The 22,449-nt window shown below is 38.1% G+C and overlaps 1 protein-coding gene and 1 pseudogene across 1 annotated transcript; both read right to left on the bottom strand.

The window, feature by feature from the left end:
- Nucleotides 1-478: 478 nt before the first annotated feature.
- On the bottom strand, nucleotides 479-3,625 carry LOC115727439 (malate dehydrogenase). The gene is made up of 7 exons (XM_030657663.2): nucleotides 3,469-3,625; nucleotides 2,670-2,828; nucleotides 2,387-2,562; nucleotides 1,472-1,749; nucleotides 1,237-1,372; nucleotides 1,022-1,133; nucleotides 479-780 (listed from the first exon to the last, which is right to left on the bottom strand). The coding sequence occupies exons 1-7, from the start codon at nucleotides 3,509-3,511 to the stop codon at nucleotides 686-688; spliced, it is 999 nt and encodes a 332-aa protein (XP_030513523.2). The 5' UTR covers nucleotides 3,512-3,625; the 3' UTR covers nucleotides 479-685.
- A 2,125-nt stretch (nucleotides 3,626-5,750) lies between these two features.
- Nucleotides 5,751-16,402, bottom strand: LOC115727442 (annotated as a pseudogene).
- Nucleotides 16,403-22,449: the final 6,047 nt, after the last annotated feature.

The raw sequence follows: 22,449 nt of genomic DNA, 5'->3' as shown, positions 1-22,449 counted from the left end.
GCCTCGCGCTAATGTCTTAATCATAGGTTTTGGTAAGCAAAATTGTTGGAAGCATTCTAACATCACTTGGGCATCGTTGAAAACTTGGTATGCTTGTGTAGTGGCAAATCCTTGCCCTGTGCTCCATCCTTCCAAAGTGACCAGGAAGCATCAGTGTCATCCGAAGTTTGGAAACATCCTGGTGATGTGCAAATAAGTCTGCAGCTCAGCGAAAGTGGTTCCCTAGCCAGATAAATCTACAGGTGGCTGTGGACGAGACATGACCAGTTTTGCAAATTTACAGCAGGTATGACTTCATATTGTAAAGTCATTCCACATAATAGGCGTATAGTAGAAGTTGATAAAGTTGCACCCTATGATAAGCGTATGACATGTACGACAATCATCCCGATAGTCGTAAACAAAAACAGAAAAAAGTTCTAAAACCAAAACCAAGCCAAATACCAACTAATAAACTCATGCATCGGATAAGCATAGAATAAGCATAGAAGATCTCATAGATCAATAGTAAACACACCAACAATTCTTTTACGGATCCCTCAATAAGGAAGAGTACCTTTCCGGTGGCCAAAAGAAAACATAGAAATCCATTGAAGCTGCTCTCCTGTCGCTGTAACATTCTAAATCATGATAACAGAACAGCATTATTCAAAACTGTAAGATGCTAGACGGCCAAAGATGGCATTCAAGAGAGGCAAGAGTATGCAAGTGCTTTTTCCTCAGTCAGTTCCTCTGCTGTCGCATCCATCTTCTTCCGCGAGAATTCATCGATTGGGAGACCTATATCACGGCCACGACATAACATGGTCATGGTAATAACACAAGAACCAAAGACAGATTTCAAGAAATAGTTTCAATGAATAGTCCCATGTCATATTGCAATGCAAGAGGACGTATGAAAGACGAAATGCAAGATAAATATTTCAGACTAACAGCAATTTTTTGATAGAATTTGCTGGCAAAAAAGTGCAAATGATTAATATTGTAACTATTTCTAACAGAAAATTACGATGTTCTATACCTTTTACGATGGTCCATTCTCCATTGCAACAAGTTACTGGAAACGAATAGATGAGGCCAGCAGGCACATTGTAAGAGCCATCGGAATACACCCCCATTGAAACCCATGTTCCCTAAGAAAAAGTGTAGTCCAAAAGAAAAATAATTTAGAAAATCCAACCCGAAGTAATAGTTGAACAAGATCGGGTGAAAAGAAAGGGAAAAAGGCACCATTACCTCTGGAGTTCCAAGAACCCAGTCACGAATGTGGTCGCAAGCACCACTAGCAGCAGAAAGTGCACTTGAAAGCTTCCTAGCTTTAATAATTGCAGCACCACGTTGTTGGACTGTAGCAATGAATTCTCCATTCAACCTTCAGCAAATAATATTTTTTCAACAAATTCAGAAAGACTCGCACTATAATACCAACTAAACCGGTTAACAATAAAACTCAAAAAACAATTTCTCTCACCATGCATCATCCTTAATGAGTTCACGAACAGGTTTTTCACCGGATGGGGTATTAACAGTCGCATGGTTGACATCAGGATACTGAGTTGACGAGTGATTTCCCCATATAATGGCATTTTTCACTTCAGAAACTTGAACCTTCAATCTCTCAGCAATCTGACCCAATGCCCTATTATGATCCAATCTAGTTAGACAGGTAATATTTTTCTCAGGGATGGATGGTGCATATTCCTTCAGAATCAATGCATTTGTATTTGCAGGATTCGCAACGACCACAACCTACAAAAGAAAAAGAAGATAAAGTAATTACGTAATTAACAAACCACCCTTAGATAAAAATAACTCTTGTGGAAACACTTGATAAAAGATCAAATCCAAATACTCGCACATGATAAACTTAAGTTTTAGAAAACACAAGTACACACTAAAAGAAAAAAGGGACTCAAATAATATAATGTCAATAATTTAGCAATGTTATGGCATGTATAATGCTTCATCACTCACACAAGAATATCAAATACCAATATGTTAGCAATGTGGTGGCATCTACATTGCCATCACTCACACTGTTAAGAATACCCGACTGCCATATTTACTATGCCCAAAGATGAAAACTAAAATATCATTGATTTAGCAATCATCTCAACAAATTGACATCAGTGTTAAATCTATTTACCAATTAGTCAACCAAATTTTAATGCGGAGGAAATCGAAAGATTTCACAAGAACTAGCATGTTACCTAGTCAATCAGAAAAAAAGGAAATGAAAACATACCAAGTTTCCAGATCAAATACACATTTTTGGAACTCTGACAGTTAGCAATCAGGGTCTTATTATTTTAGGAATTGCTTTTATTAATTTATGTCTCCTTGCATCTAGCCTCCAGCTCACACCTTCCTTCATAAAAACATTTACCTTGCAATTGGCGGCTGCATGCTTTTCTAAAGCAGAAGCCTGCGACTTGTAGATTGAAACATTTTTTGTCATCACATCCTTTCTTTCCATGCCCTCTTTCCTTGGGAAGCCACCGACCATGATTGCAACACTAACACCTGTGCAAGCCTCAACAACATCGGTTGTTGCAACCACACCTGATTCAAGTGCCACATTAGATTATTTTAGCATATGGAGTCATCATCAAATACTATATGGTAATTACCAAATCTAATACAAGAAGTAACTGAGAATATACACAAACCTTTAAGGAGAGGGAATGCAGCATCGACCAATTCCATCTTAACACCATTTAGAGCCTCCGCAGCAGGTGGGATATCAAGCATGTGCAAAATCACAGGCTGGTCAGGACCCAACATCACTCCCCTAGCGATCATAGGAACGAGGGCATATCCAATTTGCCCTACGAGGTCAAAGAAGGTATCTTATGTTTATACATCTGAGAAATGAAAATGTCTACTAGATAGAATCAGACAACTTCTGGTTCTCAAGGTGTAAACCACATATCATAGTTGACAAGTGAATGGAAATATGCGGCAATTACAGCATGAATGAAGTGAAGGACACCAAAAGACCATATTTTTCCAACAGAGCACCCAGCTTATTCTATTGGCGATGTCAAGAAAAATGAATAGGTGCAGCTGCTTTCATAAGCATAATACTAATTCCACTTGCTTTTGCTTTCGCAGATCAAAGTATTCACTTTTAGCACATAAAACTAAAACAGTCCAGAAAAAATTCACTAGGATCCACTCTACCAAAGTCAAATCTTGCTTCAGAAGTGAAATGAAACCAAAGGGAAAGCACACAAGTCCTTCTAACAGTAACAAATTTCACAGAACGCACAAACAGCCATGTCTCGAGAAACCACGCATTCGACCACAATCAAACAGATCAAATACAGATTGCCGCGTCAAACGATCCACGACACAGATTCAGTTTCTTAAATCCTCCGAAAGGCAAAAAAAAAAAAAAAACAACAACGAAGCAATCAAAGCAAGGATCAAGACATTAAGAAATAGCAGATCTGGATCCGACAATACCTGCGGCACCGGTGACGAGAACGCGAACGGGTTCCTTGGCCATTGGCGGAATCGGATCTAGACGGAGCGAGAAGAAAAGGAAGCTTTTCAAAGGAGATGGTGGACTGAGAGACGAGAGACAGAGAGTGGCCACGAGATATTTGGGATAATATTTATCAGCGTGAAGAGTGATGCTTCCGAGATGATGTTGACGGGTAGACGACGCCGGTGGTATTACTGTCATTTCGTTATGTCGTGAAGCTGTGGAACGACGACGTGTAAAGCTGCTGGCGGAGTGGTCCGAGTCAAGTTGATGTCTCGACGATAATTAGCTAGGTCGGTTCGGTTCTGGTCGAATTTTCAAGATATCTTAATCGAATCGAACTTTATTAAATGTTTGCCTACTTGGTCCGAACCAAATCGAAATCCGAATATTGATTCGAAACGAAAATGCAGTTTGGTTTGGATCTCGGATTTGCGATTTTTTTTATTTGGAAATATCAAACGTATGACCCATTTGAGTTAGAAGTCTTTACCTATATCTTTATGTCTCTTCATAACAATAGAAACACTGTACTCATGAACTGAGCTCATGTCCGCCTTTTACAAACAATGAACTAAATCAGGGGAAAAGGTAAAACTGAAAAAACAATAAAAGAAAAAACCTTAGAAGGGAAATTGATTTATTTTCAAGAGCATCATAGTGTAGCGTGAGAATCATTAGTCAATTAACCATCATCAGCAAGAAGTGGTCCCACCACCACCCCCGAAGAGACCAAAGAGAGAAAGAGAGAGGGAATGGGATATACTTACTTAGGGCTTCTCAATTGATGGCACATTAACGAAGCAGATAATTTCTGAGATGAATTTAGGGTTTGAGATTGTGAACTCAAGAATTAAGGGTAGGGAAATGTGTTTGGGCAGTTCGGCTTAGTTCCGATTGACCCGAATTGATAAAAAGTAAGGCGGTTTTTCCCATTATTCGAATCAATACTCGAAATTTTCAGTTCGATTCCGAGTTGATACATTGTATGGTAACGGGTATTCTTTGTTTTTCCAAGTACTCTATTTTTTTTTGTCAAGTCCGCTAATTTTCCTCCAGGGTCTATTGGCTAAAAAAGTGGTTTAATTTCTCCATTGTGCTCCTTTTAGCTTTTTTTTCCTATTCCAATTGGACCTTCTTACTCGATTACTATATCAATTTAGTCCTTTAGTTGAGAGACTTGACTTGATTAGGAGAGTTACCATAATAACTTTTGAACATATGTACCATAAATATGATTTTATACACCAAGAGCACGTTTATTTTAGTATGAAGATAACCGAACTACCATTTTTCTTTATGAATTTCCGTGGAAAGAAAAAAATTTATCCTACTTGTGACGAAATTTTAGAATGTCTCCAAATATTTTAATCCTTTAGATTTAGGATGTTCAACATTTAATGTGAATTGTCTCGTTCAGAACTCTTTTGTATGTATTCATCAAATTTAATTACAATCGGATGATTATTTGGATGTCAACCAAACATTATACATTAAAGGAAGTTGAAAGCAATAAAAAAAGGAAAAAAAAAAGATCTAAATCGGACAATACCAGCGCAATAATAACGGGAACACGTTAGTTCCTTGGCTATTGATGGAGATCGAGAAAAAGAAGTAGTCGAAGCTTTTTAAAGAAAATAGTGAATTGAGAGATCAAACATTGAGGGTCGAGTTTGGCAAGTATGAGATGAAAATTATGCGTGTATGCGTTTGGTGCTCCCAGATGATTTCGATAGCTAGATGATGCTGGACGAGAACGCGGACCGGTTCCTTAGCTTTTGATGGAGATCAAGATCCAGACCTAGACCGAGAAAAAGAAGTAATCGATGCTTTTTAAAGAAAATGGCTAGGCGAGAGATCAAAGATTTTAGGATGGTGACATTGAGTTCATGAGATGTTTTCCTGACGCATAAAGCAGTTCCAAGAAAGAAGGAGAACAACAAGTAGGAGTGAATAGAAAATCACTTGATCTTGCCAGACCATCCTACAATTTCACATTGAGTGTCATATATCTAATAAATCCACATAGAATCTCGTAAAGTCGATCCGTAATTCGGGTTCTATACTCGTCTTCTTTATTGGACTCCTATGACACCTTAAGTTGTCTGCAACACTTGGGCACTTATATGTGAGCTTAACAAATTATACAACAAAACAATTGTTTGTACATCGGGGCTGTCCAAAACTCACTTGCCATTCATCGAATTGTTGCTCCTCGACTTGGGCGATCTCAGCAATCCCCACGCCGACAAATCCTCAGCTATTCTCTTGGGTGGTCATCGGTTGACACCGATGGCGGTGTGCACACGAACAGACCCTCAGCTTCCCAACTCTACCCTTTCTCATCCACTGCACCTTCCTCCTCGTTGATTTCCATCCTGCAACTCCCCATCTGATGGGCAAAAGGGCACATTCCCACTTCTCACCTATGGCCAATGGCCCATCCTTTACACTTACTCTGCCCAAAAACTCCTCCACTTGGTCCGCACTGGCAGTCCTGCCCCTGCACTTCATCCTGAGGCCGTTGCTCCGGTCGCTCCCCACCTCATCTGCCACCGCGGGCAATCAAGATCCTGTGTGATTGCACAGGCCAGCCTTGAGATTCTCCTTGTCCACTGACTTGAGCTTATAGCTTATCCTTCCCTCCCTTGTCACTTTCCTATGCTCCATGTCCCGGACTATCGTGGTGAAGTGAGCGGTCCTTGCGTCTTGCTCATCCGGTCCTTTATGTCGAGGCCCGATTCCCAAGGGAACACCGCTGCAAATGCCACGGGCCTAAGTGAAGGGGTCTCAATGATGGCCTGCACATTTGAATTTGAATTTCCATGCGAAGACCTTGTGGACCAACGTGATTATCCCATCCTGGTAGGATCTGCTGCTGAGATGCAAGCTCGAGTCCAGAGGGAATTGCCCCCAGGCCATTGCTTTGCATCCTGATAGGATCACTGCGCTGCGATTCACAGCATCCACCAGCCAGGTACTGTCGGTGCCTCGCTCGTCTCCCCACCTGCAGCCGTACCCACAAGAGCCGCAAAAGTGGCCCTCCGAGGGATTCCGTGGCGCCGCATTGATCTCACCGAGCTTCTCACATCCCTCTAGAAGGACCTTATTCTGAAAGCCCTCTTCCACGCATTGATCTGTCACTTCAATCCTTTTGCACACAATGTCCATGGCAGAGGCATATTCTTTGCTCCCAAAGAACTTGATACCGTGCTTCTCAGCCCAATCTTAGAGGACGGCGTCGGGCGTCCTGATGGATGCAGACCAATTGACGGCAGATCCGCCTCCGACTGTGGACCACGCTAGAATCAGCATGTTCCCAATGGGAGTTGCTAGTATGCCTTCTGATTCATGTAGCTGGACCGTGGAAGGGCCCTTCCAGGGAAGAGTAGTCCTTGTGGGTGTAGTAGTTCCCTTTCTCTAGAACCACTACCTTGTAACTGGAACCGCCAGGACAGCTGCCGTAACCATGCCGCCACAGCCGGAGCCCGCGATTACGACATGGCACTTGATTCTGTAAATCTTGTTTTCTGGATCCTGTGTGACTTCCAGGCCTTATCGCTTGAGAGATTGGAGCAGCTCTGGATCTGTAGAGTAAATGGTTCCTATGATTCCCATCTCAAGTGGACTTCCATTTTCATGTCCCTCCTCCTCGTCTACTTGATACCCAACCACTTTCCATAATGGGTTTTCGCCTTTCTCGTTTACCTGCAAGATCCGAAAATAGATACCGGAAAACTTTCGAGCTAATCCTCAATAATCACTGCATCTTGCATCACAACTGATAAATCCCTGAAGGGTGAATCTTGAAATAGACCTCAGGATACATTAGCTAGCATCTGCTAGTAGGTGGCTTTTATTTTCCCTCCTCTCCCTCAAACAGATGCAGCAAACAAAGCAACGGGTCGAGTTCAACTAAATGGAAAAGGCCATCGATCGATACTTGATTACTATCAGCCAACCAAGTTAACAATTTTCTGTTACGGGGGTGATTTTCGATTAAACTCTGTGGTCTGTTCTGTACCAAAATTTGTGCTTTGGATCATTCAGAATCGTTCTATTCTTGTCCGTCTTCTGTGAAATGTTATGACATCTCGAATATTACTGTTAGCTTACATTGTTGGAAATTATCAGTATGAAGAACTAGAGCATGACTTAAATTGGCCACTTTTTTCTCTCCTCTCACCAAATATTAGTGCTTGACATTAATATTACTCTCATCCCAAAGTAATTCAATCTAGAAGTTCCTAATATTCCCGAACTCGTCAACCAAACTACCCAGCCAAAGTAAGCACAAGAAGCATTTTCAATAAAGTAATAATTTGCTGAGATTGATAACATATCGTCATGAAATCAATTTTGATGATATTTTCCTCAATTTAAAATGTTTGTATTTAGAATTATTTCCTTGATTTGAGGAATTATTCTTTCCTTGATTTGAGAAATCACTTCCGTCTTTGTCTGTGATTATGTATCTATTTAAACTCATCATGTACATCAATAGAAGAACAAGGAAAATAAAAAATCCAAAAGTTTTCTTTTACTTCTTTCCTAGCCGACTTTCGGATTTTTTTCATCGCCAAGTTTTCACCCCATTTTCTAGCCGACTCTCGGATCTTCCGGGTTGACCGAGCCTTTCAATCCAATTCCTAGCCGACTTTCGAATTGTTTTCATTGCCAAGTTTTCACCCCATTTTCTAGCCGACTCTCGGATCTTTTGGGTTGACCGAGCCTTTCAACCCAATTCCTAGCCGACTTTCAGATTTTGTCCATCGCCAAGTTCTCATCCAAATTCCTAGCCTTTTCTTGAGTGAAAATTTCTAGCTGAATTTTGTGATTTTTCTTTGCCTAGTTTTTCCCTCTCTCTCAAGTTGCGAAAAATGACAACATGGGCCAATCAATCTAAATCATCAAAGGCATGAATTGGATGCGGCAAATTCTATGTTCTGGCTACATGGAAGGCACGTGATCAGTTGATTATAGACGACAACTATGTTCGTTATTTGTGGAAAAAAAATTGTTCGGTTTGTTTTCTTTGAAATATCGAAACCCCCTTGAACTTTGGTATATGTGTGGAATTGTCCTCGAATTGTGAAAAGTCATCAGTAACCCCTCAAACTTTAACACGGTTTCACCATAGACCCCAAACTTTTTTTTTCCCCTACAACACAAATTTTTCCATCTATATGGTTGTTAAGTGTTATTTGAAAACTTACCCGGCTTTTTCACCCAAATAGCCCCGTTAAATGGTTGATGAAGTGAAGATACTAAAGAGGATGTGTGATTGATAAAGTTAAGACAAATTCGTTGAAGTTGTTTTGGTCAAAGAAGAACAAGTTTAGTCAATTTTCAGGTAATATCGAGGACGGAAAAACCAGTAATTAACAACAAAATCAAACTTCATGAGAGTAATGCGTGACTTTAGGAAGTTCGAGGCTATTGTATTTAGCCTCATCAAATTTTCAATGTAAAAACTATAGGTAAAATGACATAAGTAACAATAAAGATACAGACCTAAATTGGGTATACTGTATTTCCCCCGGAACCTTAAGCTATGTAAAAGAAGGGCAACAACATACAAATAATATATAGCTAAAATATTAAAATCTGATAGACTGTGTTGTCATTTTTTATTATCATTAGTATTAAAAAGATGTGGAAAAATATTGCCCGACTATGCTCTTAGCATGGAAGTTGGCAGGTCAATATCTCGGGAAGGGGGGCGGCCAAGAATCAACAGATCTTAATGGCATCTCAAACACTTTTTCTAGAAAGGAGCAATTTGGTCTCTTGCTTGAATCACATGGGAGTGCTCATTTGTATTACATCAAAAGTGCTATTAGGAGCACGAAAGTGCTATTAGGAACACGATGCCTTAAAAAATTTAGGGATAAATGCACTACAAGTCCTAAAATTTATTGTAAAAGTTAAATTGAGTTTTAAAACTTTTAAAAAGTGCAATCAAATCTTAAACTTGTTAAATTGGTGCAATCGAGTCCTTCCATTAACATACGTTAATTTATCTAATAGAATATGTTGTTGCGGCATTCTACGTGGCATTTTTTTTCCAAATTTTATTTCAATTAAATTAAAAATAATAGAAAAAAGTCAAAATTTAATTTACAAAGCTAAAATTGAGGGGGGGAAAAAAGAATTGATGGTAGGGCGGGGCCTCGCTGGTGACGCGTGCTCGCCGAAGGGGTCGGGCGAAGGTCGCCGGCCCTAGACGAGGGTGGGCCACCCTCATTGGCCCTAGGTGAGGGCCGACATTGCCTAGATCTAAGCGAGCCTCACCAGGCTTAGCGAGGGTTGTTGAGGAGGTGTGGCTCAAGGCTGGTGAGGGCCGGCGACCCCCACCGACCTCTCTAACGATGGGTGGCGGCGGCCACGCCTCACCGGCGAGGCCCCGCCTTGTCAGTCGATTGTTCATTTAATTTTTTTTTTTCCAATTTTAGCTTTTTAAAATGATTTTTTCGCCTTTTATCTTTTAATTGAATTTAAATTTTAGATTTGGAAAGAAAATAATTACAAATGCCACGTAGGATGCTCGTCAACATATGTCGTTAGACAAACCGATCGTATTAAAAGAAGGACTTGATTGCACCAATTTAATAAATTTTAGAATTTAATTGCACTTGTTAAAAGTTTTAGAACTTAATTGCACTTTCAAACTAAGTTTTAGGACTTATAATACACTTATCTCAAAAAATTACTGAAACTAATATGAATATATAGCGTCTAACTTGAAACTAACGGACTTAACAACATAATTGCTCCTCTTTTATATAACAAATCTTTGGTGATATCGATCCGAGTAAAACCTATTCTAATAAAGACATGACACCAACATCACATAAACTACGCCGTGTTCCCAAGTCTAATTCCAATCACACGAATTTCCGTGCTTTGGATTAATGCTCCTGTGTTTTTTTTTTTTTTTTTTTGTTGGCTGAAGGAAAGTGAAGAGGGGGCAAATAGCAGGACAACACGTGGCAAAGTATGTTCAATCGATATGCCGCACCAAATTCCCATATATTCCCACTGCAGCACAAAAGAGAGACCAAATGCATGACTACACACGAGAGGAGAAAGAGGAAGCCCCAGAAGCATTTTGGGGTTCTTTGAATCGATTTTGTTTTTCTTTACTTCCCAAGCTCTAGTCAGACATTGAAACATCGCACTGTTCCTCTTTTTGTATTTGCCATATATTCATGCTTGGAGTCGATCTTCATTCGAGCATGTCGCGCCCGTGTTATGGTTGTTCCATTAACGGGAGTCGAGACATTAACGAATTAAATCGAACATTTCAATAGAGTTGAATCATAACATCAATTGAATGAAGAGTGAAATGTATGAGTTACAATATTTCGATAGAAGAATTTTTTGTTTATGTGGGTAGATTACAAGTTTTTCCCTTGAATTTTTAATAAGTAGAAGAGGGGTGGGGCCATTGAAAATCCCCATGAAGAATTGCAGTAAATTAGAAGGGGAGTGAAAAAGAAAAAAAAAATTAGATGAGTTTCTGGATACTATGTTAAAGGAATAATTACAATCGATCCAATTTTAAAATGTAAATTATGATCATGTGTAAAAGGGCATATGTATTTGGGGCCTTCTCATGCTTCATATACGAGCTATGTAAGAGGAGAAGGTCTTTCCATATAAGTCCTAGAGATGCTATAACCCAACATTGAGTTAAGTCATTTTGGTGTGCAAATCAAGTGTATATTTATCTTGATCTCTCGTGAAATAGTTATTCTTCTTTGTTTTCTCAATTACTAATAGCGCTATCAAAATGAAAGTACTGAATGAAGCACATTAGTCCGTGTCTTTTGCTGAATAAACAGATGAGACTACCCGATAACATGTCACAATATTATTCTAATTCGGTAATCTCGTTGTGGCGAGTCTATCGATATTGCCATCTCGATAATGTGCGACAACCCCAACGATGCCTCGTGCTCGGTATCTTACTAAAGATGGATCAAATCTTTCCACCGACCTCTCCCCTTCAGACAAAATAATGCGATGTTGTTACGGCCAAATCCTCCCATGATCGAATCTCGATTCCTTACGTTGGGATTGCGTTTTGCCGTGGGGACAAAGCTTCAATTTTGCCAGATTGGGAAAGTTCCGTGGCACTAGGGGGTTTCCATGTTTGATGAAATTCCTAGGAGAGTGAGAAGACAAAATGTGCTTTTCCTGAACCTGAAGATTTTGTGTCTTGGCACTGTTGAGGTCTTCCCTAGGAAAGAGGAAACACATAGATTCCTAGCAGCGCAAAGACGCCATCGTGCAAGGCGGGTACGGAGACCCACGATTCCCACGATTTGACAGGGCTGGCCCGGGGCCCCTTACTTACCAAAAGCAAATGACTAAAATAAATACATAAAGATTAAATTAATTTTTTTCCAAATGTTAGACATAATAACAAATTAGTTGAGGAAAACTAATGAGTATACTCGTTCAATTGAACCTAGTATAAGTTCTAAGTATATCTCCAAATAATTTGGAAAAAATTTACAAAGTGGTGCCCCAATTATATTAAACACATTACACCCAAGGAAAATGTCTAACAAATATTTGATTTGTTCGACACCATATCCTTCATCATGATGCGGGTGATATAGTCTCATCGTTGTCCTCGTGATCATGTTGGGCACTTTCATATGGAGTCGATTGTCGCAAACATCTATGATGCCTTCCAATTGAAATCTCTATATTTTTTGCAGACGAGTTATACCTACCATCTTTCAAGATTCGTTGGCTAGTACTGACCATGGATGCGGATGGTATAGTAGATGCCGGTGGGATCAATATGTCACGAGCCATGGTCGAAAGAATGAAAAAGCTGGTGGCTCTCCTCTTCCACCATTAAGGCCGCATGGAAGAAGATATCATTGCAAGCATGGTTTAGCTGTTAGACCAAACTCCTAATTTAGGGGGGTGTTACATGCTGACATTAGCTAGTGTGATGCTGCAAACTTTGTGGGAGATGCCGGAGATTTTATCGTAGATGCCAATTTCAATTCATTGACAACTCCCATCTATTTTAACAGTGACATTTCTAGAATCATATAGCAGTTAACTGTAAGAGCTTGATGACATAATTTCCATTGCTCATTTACCCAAGGATGGGTGATATATTACAATTCATAGGGTTTGGATGATGCAGAGATCTTCAGCAAAATCAAGGATTGGCTTGGTAATAAAGTATTGACATGCAAGCTCCTACTAATTCCTTACATCACCATAATCAAATGGGTTTCTCGTGTGTCGCTTCGTACTTGAAGAAGAGTAGACATCTCTTTCTCATGTCGGCACTAATACACCCTTAAGTGGGCCGTCCCACGTGACGATTCACGGGATAAATCTTTGGCACATATAGTGCAAGTGGCATTGTTAACACCATTGAATTCGATCTCGAGCTAGAATGTCTTCCAGACCTTGGACGGTCTTCTTCGCTAAGATAGCGCCCCCAATTGCTTTGGGGTCTCCGGGGGTAGAGGTATCGTCCGGAGAAGTGTCTTGTTGGGGACCAACTTCTGGCGTTTTCCCCTACAATTTGTCCAAGTGCCGGGAGTTTGGAGTCTCTTCGTCGTTGAATTCTCCCCATTGTGAGCGTGGAGCTAGCACTTTTACATTGTTGTCGCATATTCACTGAACGAGTTCCATGACAATCGCAAAATGAAGTCCGGATTAAGTCTGGATAGTCCGACAAGGTTGTTGTTTTCGTTGTTTTCCATGCACTGCAATATTTAGATTGCGATTAAATCTTTGTAATTGAAGAGGAAATAAATGAACTTGGCAAAAAGGGTTTGGGAGAGCAAGAGCGTTTATAATTGATACGTGGGTGAAAATTGGCGAATGATGGAAATGAGCCAATTTATATAGGCGGAATTTTTTTTGGCTCCAACCCATTCCAGTGATTGAGCATTCGGGTCAGAGACCCTAAAAACTCATTGGATTTGGCCTTCGAGGTAGTGTCGTGCTGGGCTAGCATGACTCATTTCCCAACCCTAGCTCTAATTAAGGATTGCTTAACTCCGATTTGATCTGCCAAAGCTGGCAATCCCCTTAATTCAATGTCATGTAGAAATTACATAGCCATACGAGTTCGATACTTTTAAGGAAGTGACCTCAAAAAATTAGAAGCACCTTTGATCGAATTTGGGATCATCAACTTCTTGAGACCACCGCCCCCCCCAAAAAAAAAAAAGTGCCTCATCGCCAGCCTAATCGGGGTCAATATAGGTCATGTTGCTTATTTAAAATGGTATAGTAAATTTGTATTGCATGTGGAGTCTACGAGGAATTTAATTTTTGGACCAACTTAGAAATATGTCTAGACGTACTTGAATTTAAAAGGGTTTGATCTAAATCCAGAAAAGGGAAGTCTTCAAAAAAAAAAAAAAATTTGTCATGTCACTTGTCAGTTTATAAAAATTAAAGTTTTCTTAAGTAGCGTATGAAACAATGATTTTACCCATATCTACCTCAAAACAAATTACTGAATCAAAAGGAAATTACTAGGAGATTCTAAGGGTGGTCGAGGCTTTTATCTCCATCAATTTTAAAAAGGAACTACTACCCTCACAATCTGAAAGTACTGTTTTCATTTTTTACTCTACGATTTTTTTAATTAATGAGTGTTTTAGGCAAAATACACGGTGATGGTCGAAAATAACCGACAGATCTGTTAGACTATCGGGAAAGCATTTTCTATTTTCAAATGAACGGCTACTGTGTGTTTTACACATTTTCCTTTCAATTTTTCCTTCTAATTCTTTTCCCTTTTATTTTATTTTTCCTAATTTCTCTTTGCTTGCTTCTCGTTCTACAATGATCCGTTTGTAGCGCCCTCTCTGACTACCCCACCCACTCGCCACCATCTCCATCGCGCCTTCGTGACCCTCGCGGTGCTGCCGCCTACACCAACTCAAGGTCGCGGGTGTTGACGCCTAAATTTTGACTAATCTATTTTTTGCATAAAAATTATAAAAAATCATCTCATATATTTATTTTTAGCGTACATTGCATTGGCATATAATTGGGCAAGCAGAACACTTAATTTAGCATGCGTCTAGACTAGGCACGGGATGGAAAAATATACCGAGAAGATTTGAAACTTCAGGGACTGTATTGCAAATACTTAAAACTTCGGGGACTGTATTGCAAATACTTGAAACTTCAGGGACTGCATTGCAAATACCAAGAGAAGATGAAGAAGGGAAGATGATGAAGGGAAGATGATGAAGGGAAGGTGATGAAGAGAAGATAAAGAAGAGAAGATAATGAAAGGAAGATGGTGAAGGGAAGATGAAGAAGAGAAGATGAATATGATGAAGAGAAGATGATGAAGAGAAGATGAAGAAGGGAAGATGATGGAGAAATTTGGCTATAAAAGGGGGGAGAGTTCTTGAGAATTGAAGGGGGGGTGAAAGAGAATTGAGAGAGTTTTAGAGTGGAAGAGAATTGAGAGAATTTGTGAGAGAAATTCTTTAGAGAGGAAAAAAGAGAGTTCTTGAGAAAAATCGTAAGAGAAAATTTGAGAGTGAAGAAAAGAGTTTTAGTCGAGCATCATCTTCGACGAGTCCCGGCACGTACTTCGCCTCTCGCCATCCAACAACGCCACTGCTTGCCTTTTTTCGACGATAGCCACGTTCTTCCAACTCCGAGATCTTGAAGGAAGCCATAACGTGTACGTGAGTAAGATTTTGTGGAATAGAAGGTAACCCTTTCCATCTCGATCTACAAAAATGTAATCGTTTGGTGTGAACATTTGTTTGTTTATTTTAGACATGTCACGTGTCCCAAAATTTAGCATTATTACATGTTAATTTATTTTTGTAAATACTCGTGATTGGCTGCGTTTTCTTTCTTTCTAAATCATCCATGGTGTATATCGTACAAAGTTCAATGTTTTACATCCCCATAAAAAAGAAGAAAAAACCAAAAAAATTGCATCTTTGAATTTCAAGTAAAATCCATCAAAATTGCCAAATCAAATATTTTTCATGAAAATGGTACCGAAAGGGCGTTAGAGTAATCTAGCGTAACCAAATCCCCGAATTCAAAATCTCCGGTTCGCGGAAATAAGATAGTTTTCTCCTGCTATTTTATTTAGGTTTCTAATCAACCTACCGAAAATGATTAGTGGCGACTCCAAATTCAAAACACGTTGCATGTTAATTATTTGAACCTTAAGTTGCGATTTGGTATGGACTTGGGAGAATCCGAGTTAGGTTAGTTAATTAATTAACCCGATAATCCATTGGCCCGAAAATTAACTTGTTTATTTTTTAGGTCGTGACAGCGGGCCCTCCACCACCTTTGCCATCACCTTACTACTCACCGGGTGCATCTCCATCTCTCTTCGGATCCATCTCCGAGGTTGGCGAGGGATAAGAGGGCAACGTGAAATGGTGGCTGAAGGTGAGAGGAGGGAAGAGAGAGATTGGGCTTTTCTTTTATTTTTTATTTTTTTAATTTTATTCTGTACAAGTCCACACGAAATATGAAGCTGTTTCGATCGACTGAAAAATAGCTTTAAAACATAAATTTATCTATAAAAAAAAATTATGTGCAATTTGTGCGAATAATGTGCGATTCGTACAAATATATATAGAACAGAAAAATTGGATGGTTCTTCAATGAAGTTTGTAATATGTAATTGTAAGGGTAATTTAGGAGAGTCAAAAATAGGAACAAAAAGCAGAAAAAAGAAGAAGAAGAAGAAGAAGAGAACACCGGCACCAACAAAGCTCTCTGCTCAATGCCTTCGCTCTTCCTCTCCCTCGCTCTTGTCGCCATTCTCGTCTCCTCTCTCTTCTTCCTCCACTCCGCTCCACCCCTCCCCTTCATTCCTCCTCCGCCTTTTCTTCTTCTCAAATTTCCCGAAACCCTCTCCATCGCGACCGCATCAAAGTCTATGTCGCAAAGCTCCCCAAATCTCTCAACTATAGACTACTTGAGAGCTACTGGTCATCGCCCTACACTAACTAGAGGGTCTCCGCCGACCGGGATCATCAATCCGGGCCGAACAATATGTGAAAACCCGCCATATCCTAAGAACCCATTGATCAGGCAGTATAGTGTCGAGTACTAGATCTTTGATGATCTCGAGACGCCGCGAGAATTGAGGGGCTGTTATCTACAAAGAAGGTTATGAGTTAGGCGAAAAAATTTTAAACAAAGCTACGTCAGCATTTTCCGTTACCAAATTAGAAGAAGTTACTGGAAAGATTCGATTTTATCAATTTGACAAATTTTAGAACTCGATTGCACTTTTTGCAAGTTTTATGACTCAATTGCAGTTTTGTGATAAGTTTTAGGATTTTCACTGAAAAATTTATGGGACAAGTAATTAAATATTTTTTGCATGAGCACAATACCACTTGTGCTTTAAGCGTATATAATTTGTTTCATTCCACAGCAACATTTATTTCCCAAAAATACGGTAAAATAGACATGGAGGAGACGGAAGCTTTATTGAAAATCATGTACGTCCGTGCATTTTATGCAAAATTACGAGTATACACAAATCATATTAAGTTGTTTTAGCCAATTGGAATTGCTTATGATTACGAACACTCCATTCTCATTGTGGAGAATCACATCATATCTTCTACGGAGAAAGCTCTGCCCAAGGTAGCAAATTTGGAATTGATTTATTTTCTTAGGCTCTCTAGCTAATTTGATAAGAGAATATTACTACATATATCTATATAATTACGTACGGAATTCGACTCCATCTAGTGCTTTTCTATATAATTTATATATTATTTTGCTCGGATATTTTTCGCAAACTTCGATAATGATGACGAGAAAACTAGGTGTCCACCACGTTCAAGTAATCTCAATCAACAAGACGGAGAATTGACCAGATTAAAAAATGACCATCGTGTAAAAAAAAAAATGACGGTTATAAAATTAGATTAAGTAAAGCCTTAATGGAAAGCTGACATAGCAAAAGGCAACTTTTCCGAAAATCTCAGAGAGTCACCGTATTTGAAATTTTTTTTAAAAAATACATGTATCGAAAGTCCTAAAACTTATCACAAAAATATAATTAAATCATAATATTTCACAAAAAGCACAATTAAGCCTAAAACTTATCAAATTAGTACAAAATCGAAGGCCAAAATGATGCTGTTTTGGTCCAAAAATGATTTATAATATAATTTTTGCTTAAATTAAATTAAATTGAAAAGGTGCTAAAAATATTTATTGAAAAAAAAACTAGAACCAGCCTTTGATGCCGCCGCCCCACCATTGCCAGGAAGGGTTGAGGGTGGTGGGAAATGGTCGGCTGGGTCTTCATTAACTGCCGTCGAGTGCCAACAAGCAACAGGCCCTCATTTAGATTCGGTTGAGGGCTGGAACCCTCGCCTACGGTCAGGAGTGCCGCCAACAATTCCCCCAGCATCATTGGCCCTTCCTTGCGATGGTGGGATAGAGCCCTTGCCACTTGGTTCCGGCCTTTTTTTTCTTTTGTTTTAACATTAATTTTAGCTTGTATTTTAATGAAATTGAAATAAAGTATATATATTAAAAATCATATTTGGACTAAAATAATATCGTTTTAATTATGTCATTGGTACATAGTAGATAGAAAATATTTAAAAAGGTGGATGGAGTCAACAGAAGGATTTGATTGAATTAATTTAATAAGTTTTAAAACTTAATTCCACTTTTGTAATAAGTTTTTGGACTTTCAGTAAACATATCTCTACAAAAAAAAAAATCATCTACAGATATTTGGACCGTGATTATAGCACGACTCCACTCCACACAAATTAGTTAATAAATAAATTGTTTGATAAATTAATATTATGAAAAATACGAACTAACAAGCGACCGCTAGTCGGTTCACACTTTTTTGGGTTTTTTTCCAATTTAATTTTAAAAAAATATTTACAAAAATATTTTTTAAAAATAAATATTTACAGATTTGGGCCTCGCTCGGCAGCCCAACTGCCGAGCAAGGCTGCTTATCTTCTTTTTTTTTAATTTCATTTTTTAAGTGTTTTAATTATTTATATTTATAATAGTTAGTTTATTTCGTATTTTTTTAACATGTTTATATTTATTTTATTTTATTTTATTTTTGCGAAGCTTATCTTTATAACATAATTAGTAATAATTAATGCAAAAATTATTAAGATCTATAATTCATAAATAATGTTGTAATTATGTAATTAATTGAAAATATTCATAAAACAAAATTGGTAAGATAAATGTTGGAAAAACAAATGCGAAAGCGAATACGGAACACAAGGATTTACGTGGTTCGATCAAGGTGATCTACGTCCACGGGTGAGGCAAAATGAAATTCCACTATGATCAAAGAAAGTACATATTACAGAAGTCGGTTTTTGACTGAACAAAAACACACGGCTCACTCATCTTTCACATAAGGAAAATCCTCAATACCAAACGAAAAGAAACCCTAGCCGCAGTATAAAAAATAGAGCCCAAAAAAATTTGCTCCGAGTTGGGCCTATCGGCCCAACTCTCCGCATCACGAACCAAATCTCAATTTTTCCTCCACTTTTTGGGCCGCACAAAAATATGTAGGGTCGGGTGATAAACCGGATCAGGTACATAAAATTCAAGACATATTTAACAATATATGAAATTAATTGAAAATATTCATAATATAAAATTGGTAAAATATTCATATAAATAATGTTGTAATTATGCAATTCGGTCGACTAAAAAGATTGAAAGAGGAGGAAAGAGGGAAAGGAGGGTTCATTTGATATCGAGAAGTATTACCGAAGGGAGAAAAATGCAAAATTGACAAGGAAAACAGCGTTTTTTGAGGAAAACAGTGTTTTTTGGGGAAAAAGCCGGTTTTTTCTTTTTGTGTGGGAAAACGGCGTTTATATTATGAATATTTTCAATTAATTTAATATATTGTTAAAATATGTCTTGAATTTAAAGATATATAAATTTAAGGATGATTGTCCAAAAAGTCATAAACTTATTGTACGGCGACCAGTTTAGTCCTAAGCCTTTTAATTGTACTGATTTAATCCTAAATCTTTTGATAATTTGTCAATTTAGCCCTTAACATATTATTTGGGTAGTTGGTCGAAAGAATTATATTGACAAATCGTCAAAAAGTTTATTGACAAATTGTGAAAAAGGTTTGTGATTAAATTGACACAATTCAAAGCTTTATAATTTGACAAAACGTTAAAGATTTATGACTAAATCACCACAATTGAAAATTTTATTACTGAATTAACCATTATTGTACAATAGAATTAGGATGAAAAACAGACATGTACCTTCACCTTGACCTTCACGCCATATCGATATGAATAGTAGGTATCGCTATCATAATAAGTAATGCTACTGCCGAATTGCCTCCAAAAGTCGGGTCCATCCTTTCACGTCGCTAGGCCATCGTCGCATAAGCCTTCACCACCGTAGTAGCAATACTACCACTACTTCCCCATCACCGCAATTTGCTTTTGTCACTTCAACCACCGTGCCCCCGACACCAAATCCAATAGCCGCACTGCTGGCGGCACCGTCGTTATCACCTCTGCCGCTATCGTTGCCTCTAGTCCAACTCAACCTGGTTCCAGCTCAAAATCCAAGTCTATTTTTTGCACTGATCCGTTGCTATTTTAATCCCAACCAATTAAACAATTGTTACTTATATCGATCGATGAATATGTACCTAAAAATTCATATCCCATGCGACGAACGTTTAAGTCCTCAAAATTAACTTTGGCAACATGTGATGTTAACAAAGACATCCTTAGTTTAAACATTTGTATTGCCATAATTCTCAATGGATGTTTAATTTCTAAATCTTTTAACCCTACCAGATTATTAGTGGCAAGTACGTGGTCTGACATCCTTCACAACTAGAATTCAGAAATGTTAAAATGTGGCTTCATATGCAATGGCATTCGAATTGAGAAGATCGAGAAAAGTACCAAAAGAAGTCCTTTGCGCGCTTTAGTTGGTTTGTTTTAGACTAAAGTAAATCGAGAAAAGTGCCAAAAAGAATTGGACATATTATAATCATACTAATTTAATTTTAAATCTTTTATAATTGTGTCAATTCAATTCATCTAGAGAATTATAACTAGCCATAAGCATAAGATTTTTATTTTTATCTTTTTGTTCTCATTCCCTCCTCTTCCTTTAGCCGGTTGTCAAAGCTCGACGATCGGCCAAAGGAACGACCCGCGAGGCCAAGGCTCAACCAGCCATGGTGAGGCTTGGCCTTGCCGACCCCCAGTGAGGCCACCTGTCCCTCTAGTCATTGTCGAGGTAAAGTAAGAAGAGGGAAGGAGAATTAAAAAAAAAAAAGGAAAAATAAAGTAAAAATAATTTTTTCAAAAAAATATTAAAATATATGTTTTCGGTTGGCCGACATTCATGTTAGTGCCAGCGGACGGAATATATTGGCATAATTGCTAAAGGTTTATTACTGAATCAAAAAAAAAATTAAGTTTGAATTGACACAATTGCAATAATTTCAAGAATTTTTTGGTAATTTTCCCTCGTAAATATAATGACCATTTCTTATATTACGATGACCGTTTGCACATAATTAAATGCCATCTAGCAAATGAGGAAAGTGGAAAATGATTATGGACGAGAATTGCTAGTCCCCGTGTACAACAATAAATATTTTTAATAATATTGGATATAAAATGAAAAAGTTTACCCACAATTATTTCATCTCTCGGATCAGCAGTGATATCATCTCGCATTATCATTCGCATTTCTCATGCATGTCACATGCCTGTTTAATGTAATTATAAAATACTAACCACTAATTCACTAGGTCAATCACGATTATTTGGGAGGAGAATTGCTTAAGCGTGGGCTTTATTAAGAAAAATGAGAACGGTAATGAAGAAGTTAATTTTACAATTTTTTTAACGCGTTGACTTATTCTCAAGACGTGTGTATTTGAAAAATTGACCTGTTTCCTATATTAATCGAACAATACATGTAAAAAATATTGTGAACGAACGATTTTTTCATCCCAATAATCAGATATTTCAATATGCAAAATAAAATCGATGGTGACGGTAATTTGAATCTAATCTTCGAGTTTTTTATTTTTATTTTTGCTCCAAAAGTCTTCCGAATATAGAATTAGAATATTTTAGGGTCAAAATTATCTACATTATCAAACAGGTTTCTCATCCTTTTTTTGTTTTGTAAAACGGAATTAGATAATCAGAAACGTTATCAAACATATTCCAACCCTAAAAACTCTCCCATAAAATCTGTGTCCTTTTCACGCTTCGAAAATTCCCCAAAATTATAGCATGATGGAAAACCTACACGTTGTTCTTCGACTGAGGTTTAAGTTTGAGTATTTTGATATGAATATGTAGGAACAGGAAAGACACGTCAAGCATATTGGGGTAGGCGCATTCTCGAGAGATTTTCTCTTCATATATCTTTAAAATTCTTAATGCGGTCGCGTACTTTTTAATGTAGGACGACGAAGGTTAGATGCATTCGAACATGGTAAGTACCGATGAAGGGAACAATCGACATCCTCATTGAGTAACGAACGAAGAAGAACAAATCTATTTCAAGACTACTGATTCTTTATTGTAGAATTTTAAACAAAATGAAGGAAGAAGAAGAAGCTCGGTTGGTAATCTTTTCACGTGGATATTGGAAAATGGTCTTGGGACAAGTACACAGATATTGCAAGGACGACTTTTGTAAGAAAAATCTAATAGGCTAACTGAATTTGTTTTAATTTTCATCCATTCTTATTCCAAGACGCCAAACACAAGTACCAAAAAAGAAATGAAGGGGACCATTCTCATTCAACTACTTTCATTTCCATTAGTGGAGAAAGTAGGCCGCATAAATGGCTATATCGAGTTTAATATTGAATCACCATTCTCGTTCAACGCAGATGCAGCCTCTCGTACCTAAACTCCTGCCCCTTGATTGTT

The sequence above is a fragment of the Rhodamnia argentea genome, chromosome 1 (genome assembly GCF_020921035.1).
Source record: "Rhodamnia argentea isolate NSW1041297 chromosome 1, ASM2092103v1, whole genome shotgun sequence".
In the NCBI taxonomy this organism is placed as follows: Eukaryota; Viridiplantae; Streptophyta; class Magnoliopsida; order Myrtales; family Myrtaceae; genus Rhodamnia; species Rhodamnia argentea.
Note: the sequence above shows the minus strand (reverse complement) of the source record. Positions and strands in the feature narration are given on the sequence as shown.

Bases quoted from the DNA above. Each gene is read 5' to 3' on its own strand.
- LOC115727439 (XM_030657663.2), bottom strand. From the start codon at position 3,511: ATGGCCAAGGAACCCGTTCGCGTTCTCGTCACCGGTGCCGCAG. The intron at 2,563-2,669 runs GTTTGTGTATAT...CACTTGAATCAG, and splicing joins TGCATTCCCTCTCCTTAAAG to GTGTGGTTGCAACAACCGAT. The intron at 781-1,021 runs GTATAGAACATC...GCCGTGATATAG, and splicing joins AGAATGGACCATCGTAAAAG to GTCTCCCAATCGATGAATTC.